The 25,206-nt window shown below is 39.0% G+C and overlaps 1 protein-coding gene across 9 annotated transcripts in view; it reads right to left on the reverse strand.

The window, feature by feature from the left end:
• MCTP1 (multiple C2 and transmembrane domain containing 1) overlaps window positions 1–25,206 on the reverse strand; it is a 441,025-nt gene that overhangs the window by 39,561 nt on the left and 376,258 nt on the right. Inside the window, exon 18 of one of the 9 annotated variants that reach the window (XM_048850947.2) lies at window positions 21,830–23,136. The exons of the other annotated variants lie outside the window; for them this stretch is intronic. Coding sequence (XP_048706904.2) covers window positions 23,026–23,136 — 111 coding nt within the window. The 3' untranslated portion in view covers window positions 21,830–23,025. Of the gene's footprint in view, window positions 1–21,829; window positions 23,137–25,206 lie in introns of those variants that run through there. 9 annotated transcript variants of the gene reach the window in all.

Raw genomic sequence — 25,206 nt, forward strand, 5'->3', positions numbered from 1 at the left:
GGTGGCACGTGCCTCAGAGGGTTTGTGCCAATCTACCGGCGAGGTACACCTCCAGTCCCTCGATTGGTGCCCCCAGTGTGGGGATCAAAGAGGGCTCCATTAAGTCTGTCCAGGCCCGAGGAGGGACAGCTTTGAACAGGCGAACACTGGTGGGACATCCCTCTCAACAGGGATCAGTACCGCTGAGGTTGGGACACACCCATAGGACCCTACGTGGATTTTCCCTGAGACTGGGTTCCGGCAGGAGCCGGTGCGAGCAGCACTAGGAGCATCAGGATCTCTTGAGCTGCTGGAAGAGCTTTGGGCATTGACAGCACCTGAAGCTGGCTAGAGCTTCTACCGCTATCTGTGGTCACATGCAAAGCGTGAGATGGGCTGCACCACTCGACTTGAGCCCGACTTCCTGAAGGGGGTCTTGAGCTGCCCAGCCCTCTCCTGTTCCTTACAGGAGGTAGGAGATCTTCCTCTCACAGTCTTTTTCGGCTTCTTCCCCAGAGACATGGAGGCGGACTGTTGCTGGCTTGTGGACGTTCACGGAGGCCAAAGTGCTCAGTGCAGTCGGACCGCTGCTCTCGTGCCGGAATGAGTGCCAATGCCATTAGGAGCACTTTCAGATGGATATCACACTCCTTCTTTGTCCTAGGTTTAAAGGACTTGCAGATACGGCACTTGTCACTTATGTGCCCTTCACCTAAGCACCTTAGGCAGCTGGTATGTGGATTGCTGAAGGGCATAAGCCATTTGCAGCAATCACAGGGTTTAAAGCCAGGGGAGGCATGCCCCATCCCCTCGCTGAGTCCCGTTTGGGACTAACTAAGAGTTTGAGTACTACTACTAAGGGTAACTAAGAAACTACTAACTATATACAACTATATTACAGGTTTTCAAAGTTCACAGGAACAGAAAATGAAACAATGCTAGCCAAAGCAGCAGATGTTCCAGCACCATCACTGGCAGCAAGAAGGAACTTGGGGGATGGCAGCTGGCGGCGCCCCTTATACCGCGCCATGTGGGCGTCACTCCACGGGGTGCCAGAGCGGTCCCCTACGGATACTGCTGAGGGAAAAACTTCTGGCACCAGTGCATGAGGCATTTTAGTTTAGAGAAGTGATGAATAAAGGACACAATCAAGAAATACAAAATAATGAATGGTTTAGTGAAAGTAAACTGGGCACTCCTAATTACTCGGAAAATACAGTAAAAAGAAACTCTCAATGAAACTGAAAGCTGATAAAAGACATTTTTCCACACAATGTGTAATTAACCAGTGGAACTCACTGTTAAGGTAGCTGAGGCCAAGAACTTAGTAAGATTCAAAAAATTATTAGATATTTATATTAGTAAATGAGAACATTCACTGCTGAATTAGATATTCTTTTTACCAGAATGGTTACAAACCCATATGCTTCCTAAAATAAACACTGACTGACAGAAGTTGGCAAAATATACTCACTTTTGGAAGGTTATTCCCTGACTGTCCGAGTACAGCTTTTCTCTAGAGAAGGTTAAAGTATCTAATACTGACCACGGACATAGACAGGATACTGGACTAGACAGACCACTAATCTTGTCCAGCATGACAATTCCTATGCTTTTAAGTGCTAAGCATGTTGTTCTTCTGAAATGGCAGAAAACTTTATGACCAAATTTGCAAGTATTTTTTCCTCCATGGTAGAAATTGTTTCTGCTTATTTACTTATTTACTTTAAGGAACTTTTTCATAGTCTAAATTATATTTTCTCAAATTCACATCTTGACATATCCATGTGAACTGTGCGTTCTCGTTCCCTGTCATGATTAGGGCCACAAAAAGGTTTCGAATGATTTAAAAAAATTACTGAAAAGTAATGATCCAAGAACTTGAATTTTTGGAGCACGTGCTGCATTGAGAGCTTAATCCAGCTACCTGTTCTACTGCCACGAAGGTGGACAATATGCGACAAAATGCCATCTGAATAGCTTGTAGCATCAGAGAAGTTCATTGGGCTGCGGAGACATTAGACCTCAGCTGACAACCAATTATATTTCTGTGCACTTTACAGACCAAATTTCTGATCAAAGCATCATACCCCAGCCATAGAAATCAGTCCAGGAGTAGCTCTCCTATTTTATAAATAAATTAAAAGAGAAGTTGCATGTCACTTTAGGCAGAGTTGGGAACAGAAGCCAGTCTCTAATATAGGAGACCTAAGCTTAAGCCTTCATCCCTTGACCACACAGCCTTTCAGACTGCCTGAGTTAAATCTAGGTGCTTTGGTTAGAGCTATATCTAACCACAACTATAGCCACACTCCCCTTCCAAAGACAGGAATACAACCCAGGATTCCTGATTGTTAATATGCTACTACAGTCTAGCAAACAGATGTTTAGCCAATGTCCAAAATGTGTGTCAAGTCCCCCCTCCAGTGACTTGTCCATAGCGAGGACAACGATGACTCCTGTAGCCCAAGTAGTAGAGCCCTTGTGATGGAATGTGAAAGTCCAGAGTATTCATATCCTGCTGATGACCTCTGTGGGAGAAGCTCGTGGATGCATGTGACAGAACATGTTTTTTTCCAGTTTCCTTCTTAAAATGGTTTAATTCACACAGTGAAAAACCATCTTTTAAAGCAGATTTTATAGTTTTAAAACATTTATTAATGTCCATTATGGTGAAACATGCAACCAAATTCAGGTGTTGCACATTATGTGACAAATTTTGATTGCTAGTGCCAGATGGACAGGATTGAAGTTTCACAGATCAGATAATGAAATCGGAACTTTATTAAGACACATTATGTTTATTAATATACGTGTACACATGCACAATAGTACCTACTCTATTCTATGTATAAGTATTCTCTTTCAAGCTAGTTAAAATTTCCACATTTTTGAAGTCTGACCACTGTGTGTGTGTGTGTGTCTGTGTGCGTGTGTGTGTACGAGTCAGCGTTTTTCAATGAGATTTCAGAAAGTGGCATTTTATCTTTTTTTCCCCTTTTTTTTTCTTGAGTTCACTCTTCTATAATGTATACATCTCTTATATGCATGCTGATTTACATGGTTAATTCATTACAATTTCTCAGCATATGTACAGCACTACTCTCTTTAGCCTCTTTCTGTTACAGCTATCAATAGGATACCACATTTATTTTCTTTTCAAAACACTATATAAATTGTTATTGTTTATTAAATTAGGTTTCTCAGTCTTTCAGGAAGGGAAAGTTAATTGAAATGCTGTATGAATTTATCCTATTCCTTGTAACTGATTACTTTTGAGGGTTTTTCTTTCATTTCCTACGGTTTTTCTTTTCTCATTAAAATGTTTCATCTAACATTCAGAAATACAAATGAAAAGAGTCAGATTCTGAAATTCCACTCTCTCACTGCTTCCTGAGTGAACCACAAACAAAGTCAAAATTTCCTCTTCAAATTACAAACTATGCTTTTACAAAAGCATAAAACCATTTCCTTAAACCAGCTATGAAGAACCATGTCTTATTTCCTGCAGGAATCTACCCAAAGGTTCCTGCAGATGACTGCACTCTGATTGACAAAAATTCTGTAGCTCCAATTTCCTTTCTTCTATTCCAATTGTAAATTCCAGCTTAGATAAGTTACAGAAACTTTCTGCTTGACACAATACTGGCAATACAAGGGTGATCTTGAGAAGCAAGTAAGTGCCACCGGGTCACCAAACCTGATCAAATTATTATTTATTTAAACAAAACAACATATACATGCCCTGACTGCTTCACTACAGAAATACACAATACAAAAGATAATTTTAAAAGCATTAATGTAGGTATTACGGGACACACTCTGCCCCGTCCCCTAATGTCCCAGAATCCTTACAGATTCTGTCCAATAAGTGGTAATTTCATGTGAGTGTATTTATATCCCCATCACCAGTAGTCTCATGCCACAAAGTATTTCCAGTGTTTCTTGCCCTTTAGCCATTTTCCTTTGGCCAGGGAGGAATAGATATCTCCCTTCCTTGAGCTCTCAGAGCATACAGGGCACAGCTAGCCCAAGTCCTCCCACATTGTTTCTTTTATACACCTCTTATTGTGTTTTACCCTCAGCTGATGGCTAACTGGTTCATCAGCCCTCCCAGCCGGATCAGCCAATTCGCTGTATATTGCCCAATCAGCCGTCTCCAGGGGAACTGATTGGTGCCTAAGTGATCAGAGTGCTGGCTCACCTGCTAGCTTCTAGCACTTTGTCACAATGGGTTCTACTGAGAATGATTGGATTATGAACACATTTCCCCATGTTTTGGGGGGGGGGGAAACGAAAAACCAAAACACACTATGCATCATGAATGAGATAATATTTTCCCCTTTTTGTTTTGCAGCCAGAAGAGGGATATGTTATTCATCAGGGGGCCGATCCAATTCCCGCTAACTTTAATGGGAGCTAGATCAGGCCCCAAGAAAACACAATGTTATTAGCAATTACCATGCCAATTATATTTACATTTACAACCAACTGTGCTTTCCTTTCACTGGAAATAAGGGAGAAACTGCATTTTAGCTTTCTTTTACAACTTCTCTTCATCATCAACTATAGCTACTAAACAAACCATAGGAAAGATGCTTTCCACTGCTTGGAGCCCTTCCATGCCACCTGAGAGGTGCGGAGGGGCTGAATCCATAACACAGCAGCATAGCTGAGAGGTCCTCCAGGAGAATTCTTAGCTGATGTAAAGCAGGCACAGCAGTCTCTTCTACCTCTCACCTCTGACCCAGCCTTATTTTGACTTAAGGATACGGAGGGGGTGAATTTCATTCTAAATGAATAAGCCTCACAACTCCTCTGTGAGACAGAGTCAGAGTTTAAGGCCAGAGGGGACCACCAGATCTATCTACCATATATAGATAGATATGGCAAGCATTATTTCTTTTTACAGATAGGAAACTGGGGATAAGAGATTTAATGACTTGCCCAAAGTCACTGACACAGCCAGGAGCAGTACCCAAGATTCCTGACTCTTAGGCCTGGTCTACTCTGGGAGGCGAGGGGGATTGATATAAGTTATGCAACTTCAGCTATGTGAATAACGTAGCTTAAGCCGACATACTTAGATCTACTTACTGCAGTGTCTTCACCGCCTGCGCCTCTCACTCCGGTGGAGTACCAGAGTCAACAGGAGAGCGCTCGGCGGTCTGTTTATCACGTCTTCACTAGACGTGATAAATCAACCCCTGCTGGATCAGTCGCTCCGGAGGGTAAGTGTAGACATGCCCTTAGCCCCATCTCCTAACCATTAGGCCATGTTCCCCCACCCCCACTCCTACCCCTTTGAAATTTGCCACTTCCTGCTTTGAAACAGATTACACTTTATTAAGATTCATTAAGAACAAAAACAATTTAAAAGACAAATTCCTCCAATTCATGACAAGAAGAATACAATCAGAGCATCCTCACTCCATTTCTATGTTAAAATCCCCCCCCCAACACAATAATCTCCATGTTACATGGATGAATGTGAACACCTGGCCAGAGTAACAGCCAAATATTAAAAGCACCTGAAGAATTTTTTTTTTTTAAGGTGCAAGGATTTCCTTTGTGGTTTGTTTTTTATTTTGTTTTGAGATTTGTGAGTTTGTTTTGTTTTTTCTGATGAGGGAGCTTCAAAAAAATTAGTGCAAAGGCCAGAGTTCCTGCTTCAAAGTGAAATGAGGACGGCAAAAATTGCTCCTTCCCATTCAGAAATAACGAGCTTCACCTTCACAAGGCATCAAAGCTTATGGGGAACTTCATGGTGCTCTTGAGCTTGTATCTTCTGCACAGTATCCCATTATACTGCCACAGCCAAATCACTGAATCAGCCCAGCAATTTTATTGTTGCATATTGATGTTAATGGTTTTGATTCCTGTGCGAAAGAAAATATTACTATATGTCTGTGGGGGGAATTCAATAGCAAGGCTTATTCAAAACACTGGAGCAAAGACTACAGAAGTATCAAGTGTGTAGAGCATTTCTCCCAAGTACCTGTAAGCAACTGGGAAATACCCCCATTGTATTATGCTAATGTGAGGTGAATCTAAGAAAGTTCCCTTGGCAACCAGAGATGGCAAGTCCTGATTGGATGCAGTTCAAGTGTTTTGTTTGAAATCGCTCCTCACTGCAGGGAGGAGGATTATTATTATTATTAAGAGGTGTTTGTTCTGAGAGAGAGAGAGACTGACTCTGGGATTTTTCTCTCTCTCCTGACTATGCCAGGAATGGGATTCTGGGTAGACCTAGGTAGCCCCAGAGGCTTAGCCTAGCTTGAGTACTGAATCAGGGGACGGGAAAGAAAAACAGCTAGCTAGATCAAAGAAGGTGGGTGAAGGAAGTGAAAGGATGTCAGAGATTAAGTTAGCAAGTATCTTTAAACAGGCTAACTGATGATTAGGGGGAGCCATTAGCTGAAGAATTAGAGTTACAGGGGTAACTGTGCCCACAAAGCCAAAGTGAAGCAAGAAGCTGAATTTATTGCTGACTGGTGGTCATTATTAATACTTTCTTTGTATACATAGCCTTTATGCCTCTCACCAAGTTATTACTAATATTTATAATTTGTATTAAAGCAATGGCTCGAGGCCCCTTTCAGGATTCAACTACCATTATGCTAAGCACTCTACATGCAGACTAACAAGATAGTTCCTGCTCCAAAGGATTTAAAATCTACACAATCTAACCCTAGTGGCTATTATTCAGCAAGCTTTTCTGTATGTGTTCATGTCTTTCCAAGTTCATATTTTCCACCTATGCACCATAAAATTATATGACCAAATCCACCCTGGGTTATCATTCCAAAGTTGGTTGTTTGTTTTTGACTCTCACACAAGTTATGGAAAGAAACAAAAGAATGGAGCTATGGAATTTTAATATAAAAACAGAATGATTTGTTTGGAATTATTTTTAGGAAGCAGTATATTTTAACTTTATTTACACATTTAGTTTGCCTTATTGCTACTATGAACATTTTTTAAAAAGGTAAATCATTTCTAAGCCATGATTTAATGGTTTAAAGAGAAAGAAATTTAAATCTATGAAATGACAGTGATGACTTATTATTGCAAATTATAGTTTTTAGTACAGGTAATTTAGCATATCAAATCACAATTCTAATTTCCTTCGACAGAGCAAAAGCAAGAAAGATTGTACTTGAGAGAAGAAGGGGGCAGAAGGAAACCAAAAGACCCATACACATATAAGTAGGACTTCTGATTTTAGGTTTTAACTGATACACTGATAAAACACCCCCAACACAGAAAAAAATGGCTACTTGTATCTAAGGGTTTATCGACACAGAGTAATGTGGACTACAGGACTGTAATTTCTAAAGTGCATTAACATTTTGTACATTAATTAGTCCTCGTAGACCCTGCTGGTGTGTACTAACGGTTCCCTAATGCGCTTCACTGTAGTGCTGGTCCAAACAGTATGTTAAAGCACACTAAAGCACATTACAAAGAGATTACTCTAATACAAACTAAATAAGTAATGCATATATTATAGTACATAGAAAGAGAAAGCAACAAACGCTCCAATTTTTAGACAACTACATAAACCTCAAAAATTGTTAAAAATTATTATTTTCATTTTGGGGAGTAAACACTGAAAAATAGAAGCCATACTTAAGTCCTTGAAAGTACTAATAAAAAGTAACCTGCCTACTATAGCCTGTACTTTATAAACATGTGGGGTCTACAGGTATTATCCTCTGAAGCACAGTTGTCTTTCTGGGCTTTTGTTAGGATATAATTCTGGATAACATCAACCTACGAACATAGTGCCTAGAAGAAATGTATAAAGTATCCATGGTATTGGCATCTCTAAAAGGAAAGAATGACACTAAGAATGTCAAGGTAGAGGAGGTGAGTTTGAATGGCATGTGTCCTTGAGTATGCTCAACAATGAATGAGGAAAAGAGGGCAAAGAAGGATATTACAAGAATATAATTGTAACAATCTTTCCCCCTGTTTAGTTTCATCCTTGAGAAAATACACTACCTTTGATTCCCTGGCAACCATTACAAACCTCTTTCTTGTAAATGGCCTCTTGACATTTATCCAAACCTCATCTAAGGCAGGACCTATAATTTAGGCATACATGATGGAAGAGACAGATGTTAGAAGTACATGAGGACTTTGATTTTCAGCAGACTAAAGTACCGAAGATGGTAAGCTTTTATATTTCAAGATTCTCTTTTGAAAGTGATTACATTACATTCTCTAGGTATTTTTCAGCTAGGAATCATGAAGACTCATCTCTTCAACCTTCTTTCACCTTGCTGTGAAATTGACAAGAAGTATGGAAACACAGTGTCTTTGGAATGGGGAGATGGGTAAAAAAGAAAAAAAATACGAGAATCTGTCAAATTTCCAATCACTGACACTGATTTTTGGAGTGCATTTTGATTTAAAAATAATGGCCAATTGCTCTCAAATGGAAGCCTATGTGGATTGTAAATTGGACTAGTTGATGGACTCATGAGATCATTTTAATGTATGGTAAATCTAATTTCTAGTGAGCATTTTGTAGGCTTTTAAACAAAATAGATGCATTTTATGTCAGAGTCTACACACAGACATTTTAAATAATATGTGCCATATCATGATCTGTGCCCCTTGAGTATCCAGAATCTGGAGGTTCCTCAATATTTAATTCCTTCTAACTCTAAACCTATAGAAGCCTCTTTATGGAGCTGTGTGCGGTCCTGGATCTGAACATGGAGAGAAATAGGGTCAAAAGGATTGTCCTGTGGTTGGCCCTAGATATTTAGCCATTTTTTCCTCTGAAAATTTGTTCAATTTTTTTACTAAGAACAAAAGACAAACTTTAATTACGAGGAAGATTCCCCTTTCACTTTTGAAAACTGGTACTATAATTTGTTTTTCTCCAATCATTCAATACCTTCTCAGTTATCCATGACTTTCCAAAAGAAAATGTCAGTAGTACAGTAAGATTCTTAGATAATGCCATTAATAACCCAAAAGGTATGTCATTCCTAATCATCTTATTTACATATTTGTCCAAATTTTCCCTTACCTAATCTTTAATAACAAATCTTCCTTTCTTTTTGCTTACAATTCCATATGGTTTGCATTAAAACCTTTTTTTAAAAGGGTGGCATGACAGGTTGGACCTGCCTTCTCAGATCCCACCTGATGTACTGGGATTTCACTGAGCCTACCTGCTCCACTAGCCTCAGCTCCCTCTCCCTGTTTTGCTGAATGAGGCTCTCCAGCCTCTGGCAACACACACACACACGTGCAGCTCCCCTCTGAAAAGTAAATCCAAAATAATATTGTCTTGCGCTGCAGTGAAATCTATACAAAGTAAGCTCATAAATTCACCTCCTTCCTCAATGTGGAGGAAGATATGCACAACTTCTTGCCCCCTCCCCCACTTAGAAATTGCACAAAACTGAGTTTAATTAAAAAAAAAAAAGTTAACAACTATAAAAGGCAGATTAAGTGATTATAAGGGATAACAAAAAGAACAAGGCAGATTATTAAGCAAATAAAACAAAACATGCATACTAAGCTTAAGATCGTAAAGAGACTGGTTTCAAGAATCAGAGGGTAGCCGTGTTAGTCTGTATTGTTAGGATATAGATATTCAGGCCTGTCGGTAAAGGCCTGTACTTTAAGGTATATTCTTATCACTTGGCTAGTTAGAGGTATAAAAGAAAGAATCAAAATCACTGTCTGCCAGTGTAAGGTCCTTCTCTTACAGTGACAGTCTGAGGCCCTGTGTTCTTAGATTAAGGCCTTTGGCTAAGCAACAGAGGCCATAAACTGGGAAGCGACCGGTCACATCCTCACATTCCAAACTAGTCACACTGAAATCAGGTGTTATTGGGCTGTTAGGAATACAATCCTGTCCTGATAATGCCTATCACCTCCAGAGAAAGGGAAGTGCCTAGAAGATGTAAAAGGAAACTTAGTTTGATAGCATCCTGTGTGGCAAGAACTCACTTATCAATACTGGGATGTGAAATCCTCACTTCTGTATTGTTTTGTCATTATAGTTCCCACTTTGCTATTGTTTGTCTGTATAATCTCTGTCTGGTTCTGTGATTGTTCCTGTCTGCTGTATAAATAATTTTGCTGGGTGTAAACTAATTAAGGTGGTGGGATATAATTGGTTACATAATCATGTTACAATATGTTAGGATTGGTTAGTTAAATTTCAGGAAAATGATTGGTTAAGGTATAGCTAAGCCGAACTCAAGTTTTACTATATAGTCTGCAGTCAATCAGGAAGTGAGGGGGTGGGTGAGTGGGTGGGGGAGATGGGAACAGGGAATGGGGAAATTGGAATCATGTTTTGCTAAAGGGGGAAATGGGAACAGGGAATGGGGGTAAGGAAATTGGAATCATGTTTGGCTAAGGGCAGGAATGGGAACAGGGACACAGGTGTAAGGCTGTGGTGTCAGAGCTGGGAAGGAGGATACTAAGGAAGGAAACTGGAATCATGCTTGCTGGAAGTTCACCCCAATAAACATCAAATTGTTTGCACCTTTGGACTTCGGGTATTGTTGCTCTCTGTTCATGCGAGAAGGACCAGGGAAGTAAGTGGGTGAAGGAATAAGCCCCCTAACATGTATCCACAAAAACAATGAGTCCGGTGGCACCTTAAAGACTAACAGATTTATTTGGGCATAAGCTTTCACAGATAAAAAACCCACTTCTTCAGATGCATGGAGTGAAAATTACAGATGCAGGCATAAATATATTGGCACACGAAGAGAAGGGAGTTACATTATAAGTGGAGAACCAGTAGAGAACAAGGCCAGTTCAGTCAGGGTGGATGTGGTCCACTCCCAATAACTGAGGAGGTGTCAATACCAATTGCTTTTGTAATGAGCCAGCCACTCCCAGTCCCTATTCAAGCCCAAATTAATGGTGTTAAGTTTGCAAATGAATTGTAGCTCTGCAGTCTCTCTTTGAAATCTGTTTTTGAAGTTTTTTTGTTGAAGGATGGCTACTTTTGAATCTGTTATTAAATGTCCAGGGAGATTGAAGTGTTCTCCTACTGGCTTTTGTATGTTACCATTCCTGATGTCTGATTTGTGTCCATTTATTCTTTTACGTAGAGACTGTCCGGTTTGGCCAACGTACATTGCAGAGGGGCATTGCTCGCACATGATGGCATATATTACATTAGTAGATGTGCATGTGAATGAGCCCCTGATGGTGTGGCTGATGTGGTTGGGTCCTATGATGGTGTTGCTAGAATAGATATGGGGACAGAGTAGGCAACGGGGTTTGTTACAGGGATTGGTTCCTGGGTTAGTGTTTCTGTGGTATGGTGTGTAGCTGCTTGTGAGTATTTGCTTCAGACTGGGCAGCTGTCTGTAAGTGAGGACTGGCCTGCCTCTCAAGGTCTGTGAGAGTGAGGGATTGTTTTCCAGGATAGGTTGTACATTGCTGATGTGCTGGAGAGGTTTTAGCTGAGGGCTGTACGTGATGGCTAGTGGTGTTCTGTTATTTTCCTTGTTGGGCCTGTCCCGTAGTAGGTGACTTCTGGGTACCCGTCTCATTCTGTCAATCTGTTTCCTCACTTCCCCAGGTGGGTACTGTAGTTTTAAGAATGCTTGATAAAGATCTTGTAGATCTTTGTCTCTGTCTGAGGGATTGGAGCAAATGCAGTTGTATCTTAGAGCTTGGCTGTAGACAACAGATTGTGTGATGTGTCCTGGATGGAAGCCGGAGACATGTAGGTAAGTACAACAGTCAGTAGGCTTCTGGTATGGGGTGGTGTTTATGTGACCATCACTTATTTGCACTGTAGTGTCCAGGAAGTCCAGGAAGTAAAGGAGGGGTGCTAGGAGATGAGAGCTGAGGAAGCGTTGTTCTAAGTCAGCCATAAAAATGTTAGCATACTGTGGGACCAAGCAGGTACCCATAGCAATTCCACTGACTTGAAGGTATAAGTTGTCCCCAAATATGAAATGGTTGTGGGTGAGGACAAAGTCACAAAGTTCAGCCACTAGGCATGTTGTGGCCTCACCAGGAATACTGTTCCTGACAGCTTGTAATCCATCTTTGTGTGGAATATTGGTGTAAAGAGCTTCTATATCCATGGTGGCCAGGATGGTGTTTTCAGGAAGATCATCAATGCATTGTCGTTTCCTCAGGAAGTCGGCGGTGTCTCAAAGATAGCTAGGAGTGCTGGTAGCGTAGGGTCTGAGGAGAAAGTCCAAATAGCCAGATAATCCTGCTGTGAGAGTCCCAATGCCTGAGATGATTGGGCGTCCAGGATTTCCAGGTTTATGGATCGTGGGTAGCAGACAGAATACCCCTGGTCGGGGCTCTAGGTTTCAAGAAGTAATTTCTCACCCTAAATGTTGTTTTAGGCAAGTTGCAGAGTTTCTGTAGCTTAGAGTTCCAGTTATTTCTCTTTACAGACTAGACTCCTGTTTTAGTCTGGACTCAGTCCTTGCCTTTCCCACTGCTCAGTTCCTTTGTCTCTTCAGGTACTTTCAGTAGTCTTTCTTCTTGGGCAGGAAGGCAAAGGAGAAGAGTCCTGTTTGCCTTACTCCCCAGCCTTAAAGAAGATTTACATATGTAGGAATCTTTTGTTTCCCAGTCTTGACCTCCCCCTCCTTTTAGTGAAAAATTACTAGAAGTCCAAGATGATGTTTAGTACCAGGTGACAGGACCACCTGACCTAGCAGTGTCACAGCTAGGGGACGCCTTTCAGGAAGGAGAGAGATTAGTATCTTCACGGTCTTGTTGTTTCCTCCTAATGACCCATCAAAGCTGATGGCCTGTTGTCTGGTGGGTGTCTCCCAAAATACACACCCAGTTGTAATTGTTACATAGTCAATATTCCTAACTTCAAATACAGAAATGATGCATGCATACAAATTGAATAATCATATTCAGTAAATCATATTCTTTCCGATGATACCTTACAAGACCCACCTTGCATAAAATATATCTCAGTTATGCTATATCCATATCATAAGCATATTTCCATAAAGAATATGGGGTATAACATCACAGGTGCTCAGTACCAGCTATTTTAAAATAATTAATTTTATGCCTCTCCTCATGTATTACTGGACCTAATTTCTTCTTAGCACTTCCCTTTTCTCTGTTTACTTGTTAGAGCCCTTCTTATTCCCCTTAATCCCTTTGGCTAACAAACTCATTCTACTTCTTCGCTACCCTTATCTTTGCCCTAAAAGCCTTAAATGACTGAATAATCTTATTTGGTCAAATTCTTTTCCATTTCAGGTTTGTTTTTACCTCAGTTATTTGTGCAGTCTCTTATGAAGTTACACTGACTGACTCTTATTTTTCACATTCTTTGTTTTCCAGAGGAATTGTGAACTGCTGTACCTCACTTTGCTTTCCTGAAATCTAATATCCTTCATCTGCCGCATTCTGTAAATTTCTTAATTTATTGGACTCAGACAGCTAATTCCAAGTTTTTTCATTTTTCTCTCATTCTGAATCAGTTCTCTCAATAAGTAGATCTGGGATGGCTTATTTTCTGATAAAAGTCTCCACATTCTGGTTCATTGTCTCCTACATATCTTAATAATCTCTGAGTTTACATTTTCTCCTGTAGTTGTTGTCCAACTTATATCTGGACAGTTGAAATTCCCTACAAGTACACCATCTTGCAGATTATAGAATTTTGAGAGCTGGTCTGGGAATTGTTCATTCTCTCTATATACCTCTCCAGGTGAACTATAGTAAATAACTACATTCATTTTCTTACATTCTTTGTTTTCTTACTTTCCTAAACAATTTCTTCACCATACTACTTTTCAAATGGTCATTTCCAAGAGCTATTAATACTTTTGGCATATGACACCACTCCTTGTCTTTTTATTTATTACGGACTGGAATTATGCCTACCCACTATATGGGGTGGAGGAGAAGGGGAAGAAAGGGGGAAGAATGAGAGGGGAAATGGCCCCTTCCGCTCTCAACCTTGTGCATCCACATACTGGCTTGGCACAGTTTGGCCCTATTCTTCCTGTATTCATGTACAGGCTTTTGAAAGTTATTATAATGAGAACAAAACATATTAGTAATGTTTAATGTTAAAATGAGAACAAAGGGAAAAAAGTCCAAAGGGTGGGAACCTTCAGAATACATATACACACATACCACCACCTCAAGTAATGTTTCATATAGGCTTAGAAGGACAGTATTAAAGTTTCACTGATACTCCTCGAAATTCAAAGGAAGCATTATTACTATTCTAGTCAAAGTATCTGAAGAGTAAACATCACATCCTGCATTCTTTACCGAGCAAAAATCTTATTGAATTCAATAGGAGTTTTGCTAGGAGGAGGACTGCAGGATTTGGCCCTCAGTGCCTGTAGAGGCAGAAGGGGAGAGAGAGAGAGAGAGAGAGAGAACAAGAAACTATGCTTATTTCAGTCTTCTGAAGTAGTAAACATGTATTGGATGGGAGGGAAAAAAAAAATCAGAATTCAGTGTAGAAACCTCCAGGGTTCAAAAACTACTGTTTCATGCTTAAGAAGAGTTACAATGATCTGATGTGGTTACACAGAACGTACATCAGACTTTGTTCCAAAGTCTAAGGAAAGTCCTAGACAATCAGGTCAATCTAATTACCATTTTTACTGTCCCCTACATTTTAATCATGGCATGATTTTAGTAACCAAAATTTCATAAATCACTAATGTTAGAGATTAAGGGCTAGATCCTTGGCTATAGCCAAGATACACTCAAGTCAGCTAAAGCTGGCCAGATAGAAGGAGGTCTGGCCATAGTTTGAGTTACTGACTGAGGTCAAGAAGAAATTGATTGGACAGTTCTAAAGGTTGTCCTTAAGCTCAGAGGATGATAGGACAACTGCTCCAACATGTCATCCTGGCCTTTAGGAGCCAAAGATTTTAAGAGCTTGGGGTTTCTGCTGGTCTCAGTTAGGGAGGCGAGACACAGAATCCTGCAAGATGAGGTCTTCTGAAAAATGGATTTACAAATAATTAATTTACCCATTTTAGTTCTGAAGATATAAAAAATTAAGAATTAGTAGTAGTAGTATTTGCCTGAGACTGTGCATGTCCATAATGGTCTATTGAGTAAATTCCTAATTAGGGCCTTTCAAAAAGCACTTTAAACCTTCTTGAAAATGATAGTTTTTACTGAGGTATTGCAGTACCTCTCCTTAGTTCACAGATTATTGATCAGCAAGTCCATCAGGGTCTATCATCTCAATGCAGCTGCCACTCGTACAATCTGAGTCTATGTTCTAAAAATCCTTATGAAATGTCATTGGGGGAAAAGCCTCACTTCAGAACAGTTATAGGAAATAATTCCATATTTATGGACTAAACCTGCAAAATTCAGAACAATATAAAAGTTTTCAAGATAGGAGAACATACTTTGTTCTAAAACAAATACATTTCTTTTCTTCCCCTCCTCCTTCTTCTATAAATTAAAAAAACAGTGGAACAAGTATTTTCAAAATTTTATTTAAAGGAACTTAATTTTTGGGCTAAGATCCTATGTGCTATATTTCAGTTCAGGCAAATTTTCATAGCTGAGTTATTAGACTTAGAAAACTCTTGTTTTTACTGGAAGTGAAAACCCAATAAAGCTATTACTATGCAAACCACACCACTATCAAAATGCATGGGTGTATGTTAAACTTGGGAAAATAACTGACTGAGCTATTTCCCTATCTCTTCATATGCTGTATGTTGATCTAAAGTATACCAATGTGATTTGTTTACCAAGAAGGGACAGCACAACAGTGCTGGAACTCCACAGAATCAACTCCACGACATTTTTATGTCAATATATATGTTAGACTATCCCAAAAATTTAAATACAGCCACAAACCAGAAGAGGAAGTGTCCCCTAGGACTGCCATCTCTCTTCTCATACGGTTACCATTATTTAAAGTTTTAATCAAGAAATATTTCAAGGTCAACAAAGAACATGCCTGCACTTAATTTCGAGTGACAGCTAATATGGTGCACTAAAGGTGTAACAGAATACATGTGGTAGTCACATATAGCAAAGTTAAAAGGGTTAGAACATTCATAAGACATCGTAAGTCTAAAACACTTAAAAAACATATTTGCTGAACAGCTCGTGTTAAATTATTTTAATTGGTTGCAAGAAGGCTTCAATATTCTGATGCAGTTTTGACTTTTTCAGATTATTAGAGAAAAAAATGAATCATTTTTAGATAGAGTAACATCAGCTTCCAAGTAGACTTTTTCTCATAACTTCATGTTATTTAGAGGCCATGAAATAGCTGTTAAGAGTTACTTTTATATAAACAGATTATGTAAATTGTTTTTTCAAACTCATTAGCCTTTAGAACAATAGTTCACTAATGTAAAATATTCCTCCCCCAATCCCAGACTTTATTACCTAATGACTTGAACAAACTAAAAAAGAAAAGGGGGGAAATAAATATTTAAGCTTTGTTTCTTTAACAACCATTTCACTGATGTTGTTTTTGAAAAATATGAAAATAATCCAGTTGCATTCTTTAGCTTGATTACTTACAAATAACTTATCTGTAAATCAAATAAATCTGTCAGTTGTGTAAGTTCAATTTTCCATGTGCTATCTAGAGATAAGCAGGTCTGTAATATTAGATTTCCACTGGCATAATTGTGCATGAATTCTGATCTGATTTGGTATTACATGGTGCAAAAGGTGACACATTTTCTCTAATATAGCCCATTCAAAAAGGAAAGAAATTGCCAATGTATGAAATCTGAGGCATCTGATTCAAAGACTGGGGGACTTTGAGGTCAACTCAATGCAAAAGTAACTTGTTCGACTACCCCAGGCACTAAAAGCTGTGACAAGCAAACCTAATACCTCTGGTAGTTACTCAGTTAGACAATCAATAAAAACATTACATTATCAGACTGCCGCAGCTGTATGTTAGCCTATCATATTACCTTGTCTGTTCCCAAAATGCTCAAACATGCATTTACTGATCGTTCAGATAACAGATACCACCCCAATGCCTGTGTTGCACCCAGTATTTAATAAGAGAGTGCTGTAAGGAAATTAGTGAGCATTTATATGTTCTTCCATATACTGTAACATGATGAATTCTAATGTTAAAGTTATATAAATGTAGGTGTATATATAGGTAGCTCAGGGAAATGGATATCTGTTGTGCACAACTATGGCACCATTATTCTTTAAAGAATTTAGCCTTCAGTTTCATTGGTTTTGACTGTGAATACTGGGAAACTAGGATGTTAAAAATGTTTTGTGTGTATCAGATGTTAAATGGCACCAAAATGACAAACAGAAAATCCATAAAAAATTAGCAATTGAGAACCATACCATCCCCTTTGCCACTGGAGACTGGGCTCCATGGAGTAGGAGAGGGATGGGCCTGGGATTTGGCTGTTCTTGGCAGCACTGTACCCCCTGCAACTCTGTGCTTTAACATGCTTCTCCCCTCCCTTATGTGGAATATACACACCTGGGGGTGAAAGCTGGTTATGTGGGGCAGTGGCTATTGAAACCAACCTTGGAAACATGGCTTCTGAAGAAGGCACAAGGTCTCCAGAATCACAAGTGATGGGTCTGTAGAGGCTGTAGCTTCTGGTGAGGTGGCTGCAGCAAACCACACCTCCTCCTTTGTGAGGAAAACTATAAATGCAGTCTCATTCAGTTTCCTAGGCACTGCACTCTGAAGGGGATGGTAGGGCTCTTACAGATACATATATATCCATGCAATGAAAAGGAAGTACTCTAGAGCTGATTATATGTACTATTTATTTAGGAACTCCATTCACGACAAATTTGCCTCTCTGCCTGCTAACCCATGAAGCTCAGCAGCTCCTGAGGCTGCTCTCTATTGCAGGGAGTTCTGTCTTCATGTAGACAACTGTACAATGCTAAATTTGTCTTTCCAAACCACATTAGTCTCTAGGTCATTTTTCACTTATGTTATTTTGTTTTATTTTGTCAGAATTGTATCTTGTTTAGCTGATCTATCCAACTATTTCTTTGCATATAAAACAGCTAGTAACAGCTATTAGCATTATGTAAAAAATAAATAATTTTAACCTGATACTGCAGAGTCCAAACAGCATATAAAACATATACAAATTGTTAGCACAAAATACAATTTGCACAATATTTGTTCACGTTCTCATATATCTTATTAACGGTTGTTGCTTAAAACACAGCAACATTTGATCAGCTATGCTACCAAGTTTTGTAGTTAGGATTGCAGCTTTTTGTTACATGCCTCTCAGTGAAAGAAAAGCACATCACAGATTCACAAGCTAGATTTTAACTTATGATATGCCATAACCCTTACTGGCATGCCTCACCTGAAAAACTGGAGCGTGACATGCCTTCCATTTCACAGAGAATCATGCTGCTGGGATATGCCAGAATCTGCTCCACTCCATGTGAGTTGCAGGTTTCTCTCCCACTTATCTTAATACTGTGTCCATAAAGCACTCACCCCTAGGCTAGCATGTCTCACCCCTAGTTAGAAAGTTCAAAAGGACCTGTGGTGGGTTGCACTAATTTATTTGAGTGCCTCCTGGTATCTGGGCATGGTGCTACCATTTTCTTCACTCCGTGGGTCTTCTGTGGCTCGGCCCTGTGGCTGAGTCACACAGGCCAAACCCCTTCCCAGGTACAACAAACTCAATTAGAAAACGTTCCATTCCCTTCAGGATCAATTATAACTAAAATGGTCTGGGCTTAATTTCCTTTCCACAATTAACTCAATAGGGGTCTTCCTGACTGCCCTTGGTTGTGGCCAGAAACAGGGCCTGGCTTGGTTCCTTTGTCTCATCCTTCCTTATGCCATTGGCTCCAGCCAGGAACTCTCTTGCTAAGCAGCAAGCAGCTCCTTTTATTTCGGTCTGCTGGGCCTTGATTGGCTGTTCCTGGTTCCCAGCCCTTCTACCTGCTTTAGGACCAGATCTCAATGGTTTCCAAAATGGCTGTTCCCAGAATGCCTATCTAGACAAGCCTGGAGCTCTAATACTCACTGCTCTTTTCTTCTCAGTGAAATATTTCTTGGGGCTGGGTGCAGCAGGTCAGTGGGCCTCCCGCCCCAAAGATCTGGTACACACCCCCATCATAGTCTCCCAAAGTTGTGCCTCAGTTTTATAATGTCTCTGATTTGTCATAGAATTAGATAAAAGGTTATTTTATGCTCTGGACCTGTATTTGAAAATCACTTTTTTCTGGGTGCTCAGCTCAGAAGATTCCATCCAAGTTGGATATATCAGGCTGAATCCACCACTGTGCCCAATAAGCTCTGGGAAAGGCTAAGGTGGAGAACCATAAAAGAGCCTAAGTAGAGATTTAGATGTCTGTCTAACTTTATGTCAAAAATGTTCAAACTTTGGTGTTTGTGTGACTTGCCTGCAGCTACACAGGTGGTATGCGGCAGAATCTGGAATAGAACCCAGATCTCCAGGCTCTTATTCCTGTGCTTCAACCTGTACACAGTCTCAGAAGTTTCTATGAGAGTCAGAAATGGCTCTTCCCATTGGTTTCTAAAATGCCATAATGAATGAATGCCCTCTTTATAATTTAGGAGTCAAACAATTATTAGGCCTACATTCACATTAAGGTCCCCAGGACGAGGCAAATAAATATTTCCCTTTTCTTGAGTCACAAAAGGGGTACCAGAGACATATCATTTATACCCCTTTCCCTGAGTAGTTAGTTAAAAAATAAATCCTTCCCTAGACAAAAAGGAATTTAAATCTGCTTAGTTACCATCGGAAATAATATTAAAAAATAAAAAATTTGCAGGGGTAAAATTATGTCACATTTTGTAACAGCTAACATAATTTAGAGATGGTCTTCATTTGATGTAGAATCATAGAATCATAGAATCATAGAATATAAGGGTTGGAAGGGACCCCAGAAGGTCATCTAGTCCAACCCCCTGCTCAAAGCAGGACCAATTCCCAGTTAAATCATCCCAGCCAGGGCTTTGTCAAGCCTGACCTTAAAAACCTCCAAGGAAGGAGATTCTAATGTAATAGCTTATTGAATTATACTTGGATTACTTAATAAATGAAGAATATTACCCATATTGTATTAGTCACAGGTGAAAAAAACTACATATATGGATGAGTGCAATCCATTCAATAGTTTATTTACCCAAAGTCCCCCAGAGACTATCACACATGCACATGATATCTCTGAATGTTAAACTTTGCATATGGATCTGAGTTATCCATACGTAGTCTGCGGGCCACCTTCTGATCCCAATTCTACTGGTGTAACTCCAGAGTCACCCCAATGACTTCAACAGAGTTACTCCAGAATTATACCGGTATAACTGAGATCAGAATTTGGCTCCCTAGTGACTAACTATCTGAGGCGGCTTTTCTCAGTTGTTGTTCCCACAACGAATATATTGTGTTCGTGAAATATGTCCCAGATTCACTAATACCGGAGGGGGCACCAATACCAGACAGAAGCATGGGTGAGATTTGCCTTTTTGGAAGGTGCTAATGCAAAGCTCCACATGTCTCGCGGTAGTTCTGGGGACCAGGGAGAGAAAGGACACATGGAGTGGGGTGCCAGGGAGGCAAGCTCCAGGATTGTGGTTCAGTGTGGATGCAGTGGCCACAAAACCCCTGCATAGGGGCCGGGGAAGGACATCAGCTGCTATTTCAGCCTATAGGCTGAAGCAGCAGAGGCAAAGGGACCCTGTTTTTGCCATCATCCCTTCCCCTATGTAGGTAAAACTATATAAAGCCCATTTACTTGCCCAATTTATGGTGATTTTTTAAATATCACCCTAAATGAATAATTGGCATACAGTGAGAAAAAGTTTCACTTTTATTCTAGCCACATACTTATTTCAGATTATTCGATCACATATATTAAATAAGTGTATGTGTCCTAACTAACTTTTCAGAGGACAGCAATAGCCTATACAGCTACAATTTTGATTAAAGGCTCAAATACATATATTGTTTCTTGTTTAGGTGGTATACATGTACAGAATCTAAGATCAGAATGAAACCATAAGTGTGTCTGAAGATTTTTCCATTCAATTTTTTTTTAAATCCCCTTTCCATCTCCTCCCCTTTTTTTTAACCTGTTTTCCTACAGAGCATTTATTTTATAGAAAGTAACTGCCATTTTGACAATTAGAATCTTTTTCTTTTATATCATATCACAGTAATCTCGCCCCGATCTACTCAGGATGCACACATATGCTTCTGAGGCAGGTTACAAAAATATTTGGGCTTGAAAACAAAGTTGGTATCTCCAGGCAGCTATGATTAAAAGCTTAAAAATATATTTTAACCCAACTATGTTTCATTATAATAGCATCAAGTTATCTTCATACATGATAACATTGACTTAGAACTACAGAGATTTTTCCAAACGAAGTACAAATGGTTAGAGAAAGAAGCTGAAGGTGCAAATGACCTGATTTTAATAAAGCCTTTTAACTAATATAGTTAAAATCCAGAGTTCACATGTTTTTTCCTCTTATAAATCTGAACTATTACTGCTATTTGGGGGTGTGAGCTGCAAAGTGCTCAGCGCCTCCTGCAAAATGCTGAGCTAGATGCACATCACCTCAGCCATCAGTCCCTGTGACTGCCTGGACCTTGTTAAAAGCATAAGAAGCTATATGAAAAGCATGCCTAAAAACTTCTTAAGGCACAGAAAGAAATCTTAACTTCATTACTTAGATGACTAGATTATGCATGTTAACCACTATATTATTACTACATAACACTGTAAGAAGCCATTTTATGGTTTGTTGATAACTTGACTCCAAGTAATTTAACTAACCCTTATTTGCTAAGATACTGTATTAACCACCGAGTCAGAGTTTGGAACAGGGTAAAAAAAAATCAAATCAAACTGTAAATTTGTGGCTGGCACAGGTTTATTGAAAAGTACAGAACATATGGAACGCAGAATGTAGTGTTATCTTTTTGAAACATGAGTATTAAATTTATGACAAACGTCTGAACCAAACAGCAAACTGCAACAGCATTTCAGTTCTTAAAAGCATATTAGTAAGTGATACTATTAAGAAAGCAGTGTCCCACTGTTGAACAGTAGATTGTAACTGATATAACGGTAAGCATACTTGCCATTTTTAAGTATTAATCATATTTCAATTGAAAAGAAATGTTAATGTCATCCAGTTAAAAGAGTGTTAGGCATCACACGACCTTAAATTTTTAATCTTGCCTGTCTGATTATTTGCACTGCAAGGTGAAATAAAAATGTAAAATGGTAAATCTGGAAAAAGACCAAAATAAGGTTTGAGGAAACAAGCAACAACCTAATTACAACTCTACCTTTGCCAACCTTAAATAAAATCCACACAGGTACTAAAGGTCATTATTAATAAAAAGATTTTACAAACTATTATTTTAGCTAATTATAAACATTTGGATAGTTATCAGTCTCAATTTATCACTTGTGTGATTCTGCAATTTATATAGGGATGTCAAAAACAGCACTCCACCACACATCCAATAACCTATTTTAGTGTGTGCCCACACGGACCTCATCAAGTAGCCAATGAGTTGCCCTTTCATTGTGAGTAAGTGACTAATATCTATACTGGCTCTAAAGAAAGACACTTTTCATAATCGCACAACAATCTGCTAAATGAAAACATATGGATAGGCTTAGGCAAAGCCTGCCAGGGGTCTTTATTGAATGGAAAACAGGTGCTTTATTTTTGTGCCATGTAATACCCCATTTACCCCCAAGTTCAAAGGTTACAGGACTAATAGCTGCCTTGTGGTAATCAGGGAAAGCAAAGACAGTGGCCATGGTTAAACATCTGGGACATATTTTACATACTTGCAACATATGCTTCAGGTTCAATTAAAGTGAGGCTTTGGCACATTTATTAATCTTTTTACTTTTATCCTATAAGAGGACCCATTGACCTGACTTTACTATTATACCATATGAGAAAACAGAAGTAATGACAGCTGGAGGTCAATACCTGCCAGTACTGCAAAATGTGCATTTGTTTTCTCACCAAATTTCATTATACACAAAAAACTTTAAGATTAGGAATCTATGAATTTAAAAAAGGAGTATAACACTGTGCTCCTTCAATTCAGACACACCAATATTAAACATCTTCATCATCATCTTCATCTGCAAACAGTACATGATACAACTGAAAGGAGGAAACTGGCAAAAAAAAGAAGCTTTGTTATCTGTTTTATAGTTTAGTGTCTGAAATAAAATGTCCATTCTAAGAATAACTGTGTACACTGTACAGTACAAGCATTTTTTAAAATAAAAAATGTGTCATTTTCTTTTCCGTTCAAGATGTGATTTTCATGATAGCATATTGAATTACAAGAGCTCAAATAAAACTTACATATTAATGAAACAAGACTTTGAATTTATAGAAATCAACCCACATGCCTTTCATATAAGAAACACACTGCTCGTAGGTATTAAATAAAGACTACCACTGAATTCACACAGTAATTTAAGCACTCACCTTCAGTCAACGTTGGTAACTATATCTTTAAGTGTGTTAGAACTCTGGTGTCAGTTTCAGACAGCTAAAACAATTACAATTGATACAGCTCCACAGATTTTGTGTTATTTCTAACCTGGTATGTTCTGTTTGGCATCTACTTTAGCTAGACTGCAAAAGGCTTTTTAAAAAGGGCTACTGCTTGTTTAATAACTCAACCGCCCCTCCCTGCCCCTCAACTAAATGGTAAATAGACTAAGTACAATTATTAAATTACTGTACTTTGTGAACCGATCAGAGTTATTAACATTGCCAGGAATATGTATACTGTACTACTGAGATGAAGCTCTTATAGTTGCTTTAATAAGCAAGCAACAAGCAGGGGGAAATGGCCATAAATGGATGGCAGATCAGTGTTTATCAGAAGAGAAGTGGTGATTCAGAGCTTGCATGTTGAGTTAAAATACAAGCTCTCTACACCTACATGATTGACCTTTGCAATAAATCATGTATTTTATTGCCAGAAGTGTATGCTCATATCATTTAGTGCTAAAAACTAGCACATACATGTTTTGTAAAAAGGAGATTGTTATTACAATGTTTGATTATTCCAAAATGATGTAGCTAATGATTTAAATGATGTACAGAAGAATTTCACATATCTTTCTGTCAATTCTAAAATGTTTGAACTAGCAATAGAATGAGGGAAACACTCTTTTTTATCCTCTCTCAAATCTTGGGTTAGCTAACAGAAAAATAATCATTCAGGGGATTAACTAATCACAGTGAATTTTCTGACATTTCAAATACTTGCTGCCAGCATATGAATTCTTACAGTGGTATATAACTGTACATCTCTACTAGAAACAAAGGTCAAGAACATAAATTAAGATACACTGTTTTTCTCCTCTCTTCAAAAAAAAAAAAGAATTCATTGCTTTACTACAACAGAACTAGGGAGAACATTTATGAAGGTCAAAATTGTCTGTATTTAATTCAAAACTGTTTTAAAATAATCTGTATTTTTTCTCTTTCATGTCTGTGGGATTTGCATACCAAAAAATGAGACAACAACAAGGCTGTTTTCACTGCACTTGTCTCTCCATCAAAGCTGTCCTGCCAACACTAGCCATGGCTTCAGTGGTGCAAGGTCATTCTAATTTCCTCCCTCTGGTTTTTCCGCCTCCCCAGGGGACAACCAATCCAAGCAATCCCATAGCTTGGCTCAATAAGATGTGGAAACGAGCTGTTATTTACTGTGGTTGCAATCCTCAACCCAACCAGCAGCCAGAAATTGAACCACATATTCTCAAAAGCTGAAAGATCCACAAAAGTCTCCTAGCTTGCTGGGCCACAATGCCAGCTCCAAATCAAGTAGACGTCTATGAGAATTGTGATTATTTAAATGTCATACAGAGTGCAGAACATATCAGCCATTCTTCTACCAAGTAATTCACTGAAAATTATAGGTGGCAATATCCCATTTTCAACCTGTGTGGAGTTACTATTTTTACACCATTTTTTCCCCTAAAGTACAGCCCTATTTGTAATACCCAAGACAGGACAAATGTTTGTCCTTCAGAAACAGTTGTCACTGCAGTTATCTTCACAAGAGCTATCAAGTTCCAGACAAGCTGAATTATTTTTGTTCCTGGCAGAAAAATATTTGACCCAGCTCTGGACAAAAAAAAAAATAAAATTAAAAAAAAGAGGATTTATAGTCCTCTATCCCTTCCTACAACATACAGTAGCATTGTTAGGATGATAAACAG

This window comes from Caretta caretta, chromosome 5, assembly GCF_965140235.1.
Source record: "Caretta caretta isolate rCarCar2 chromosome 5, rCarCar1.hap1, whole genome shotgun sequence".
NCBI classification, from domain to species: domain Eukaryota; kingdom Metazoa; phylum Chordata; order Testudines; family Cheloniidae; genus Caretta; species Caretta caretta.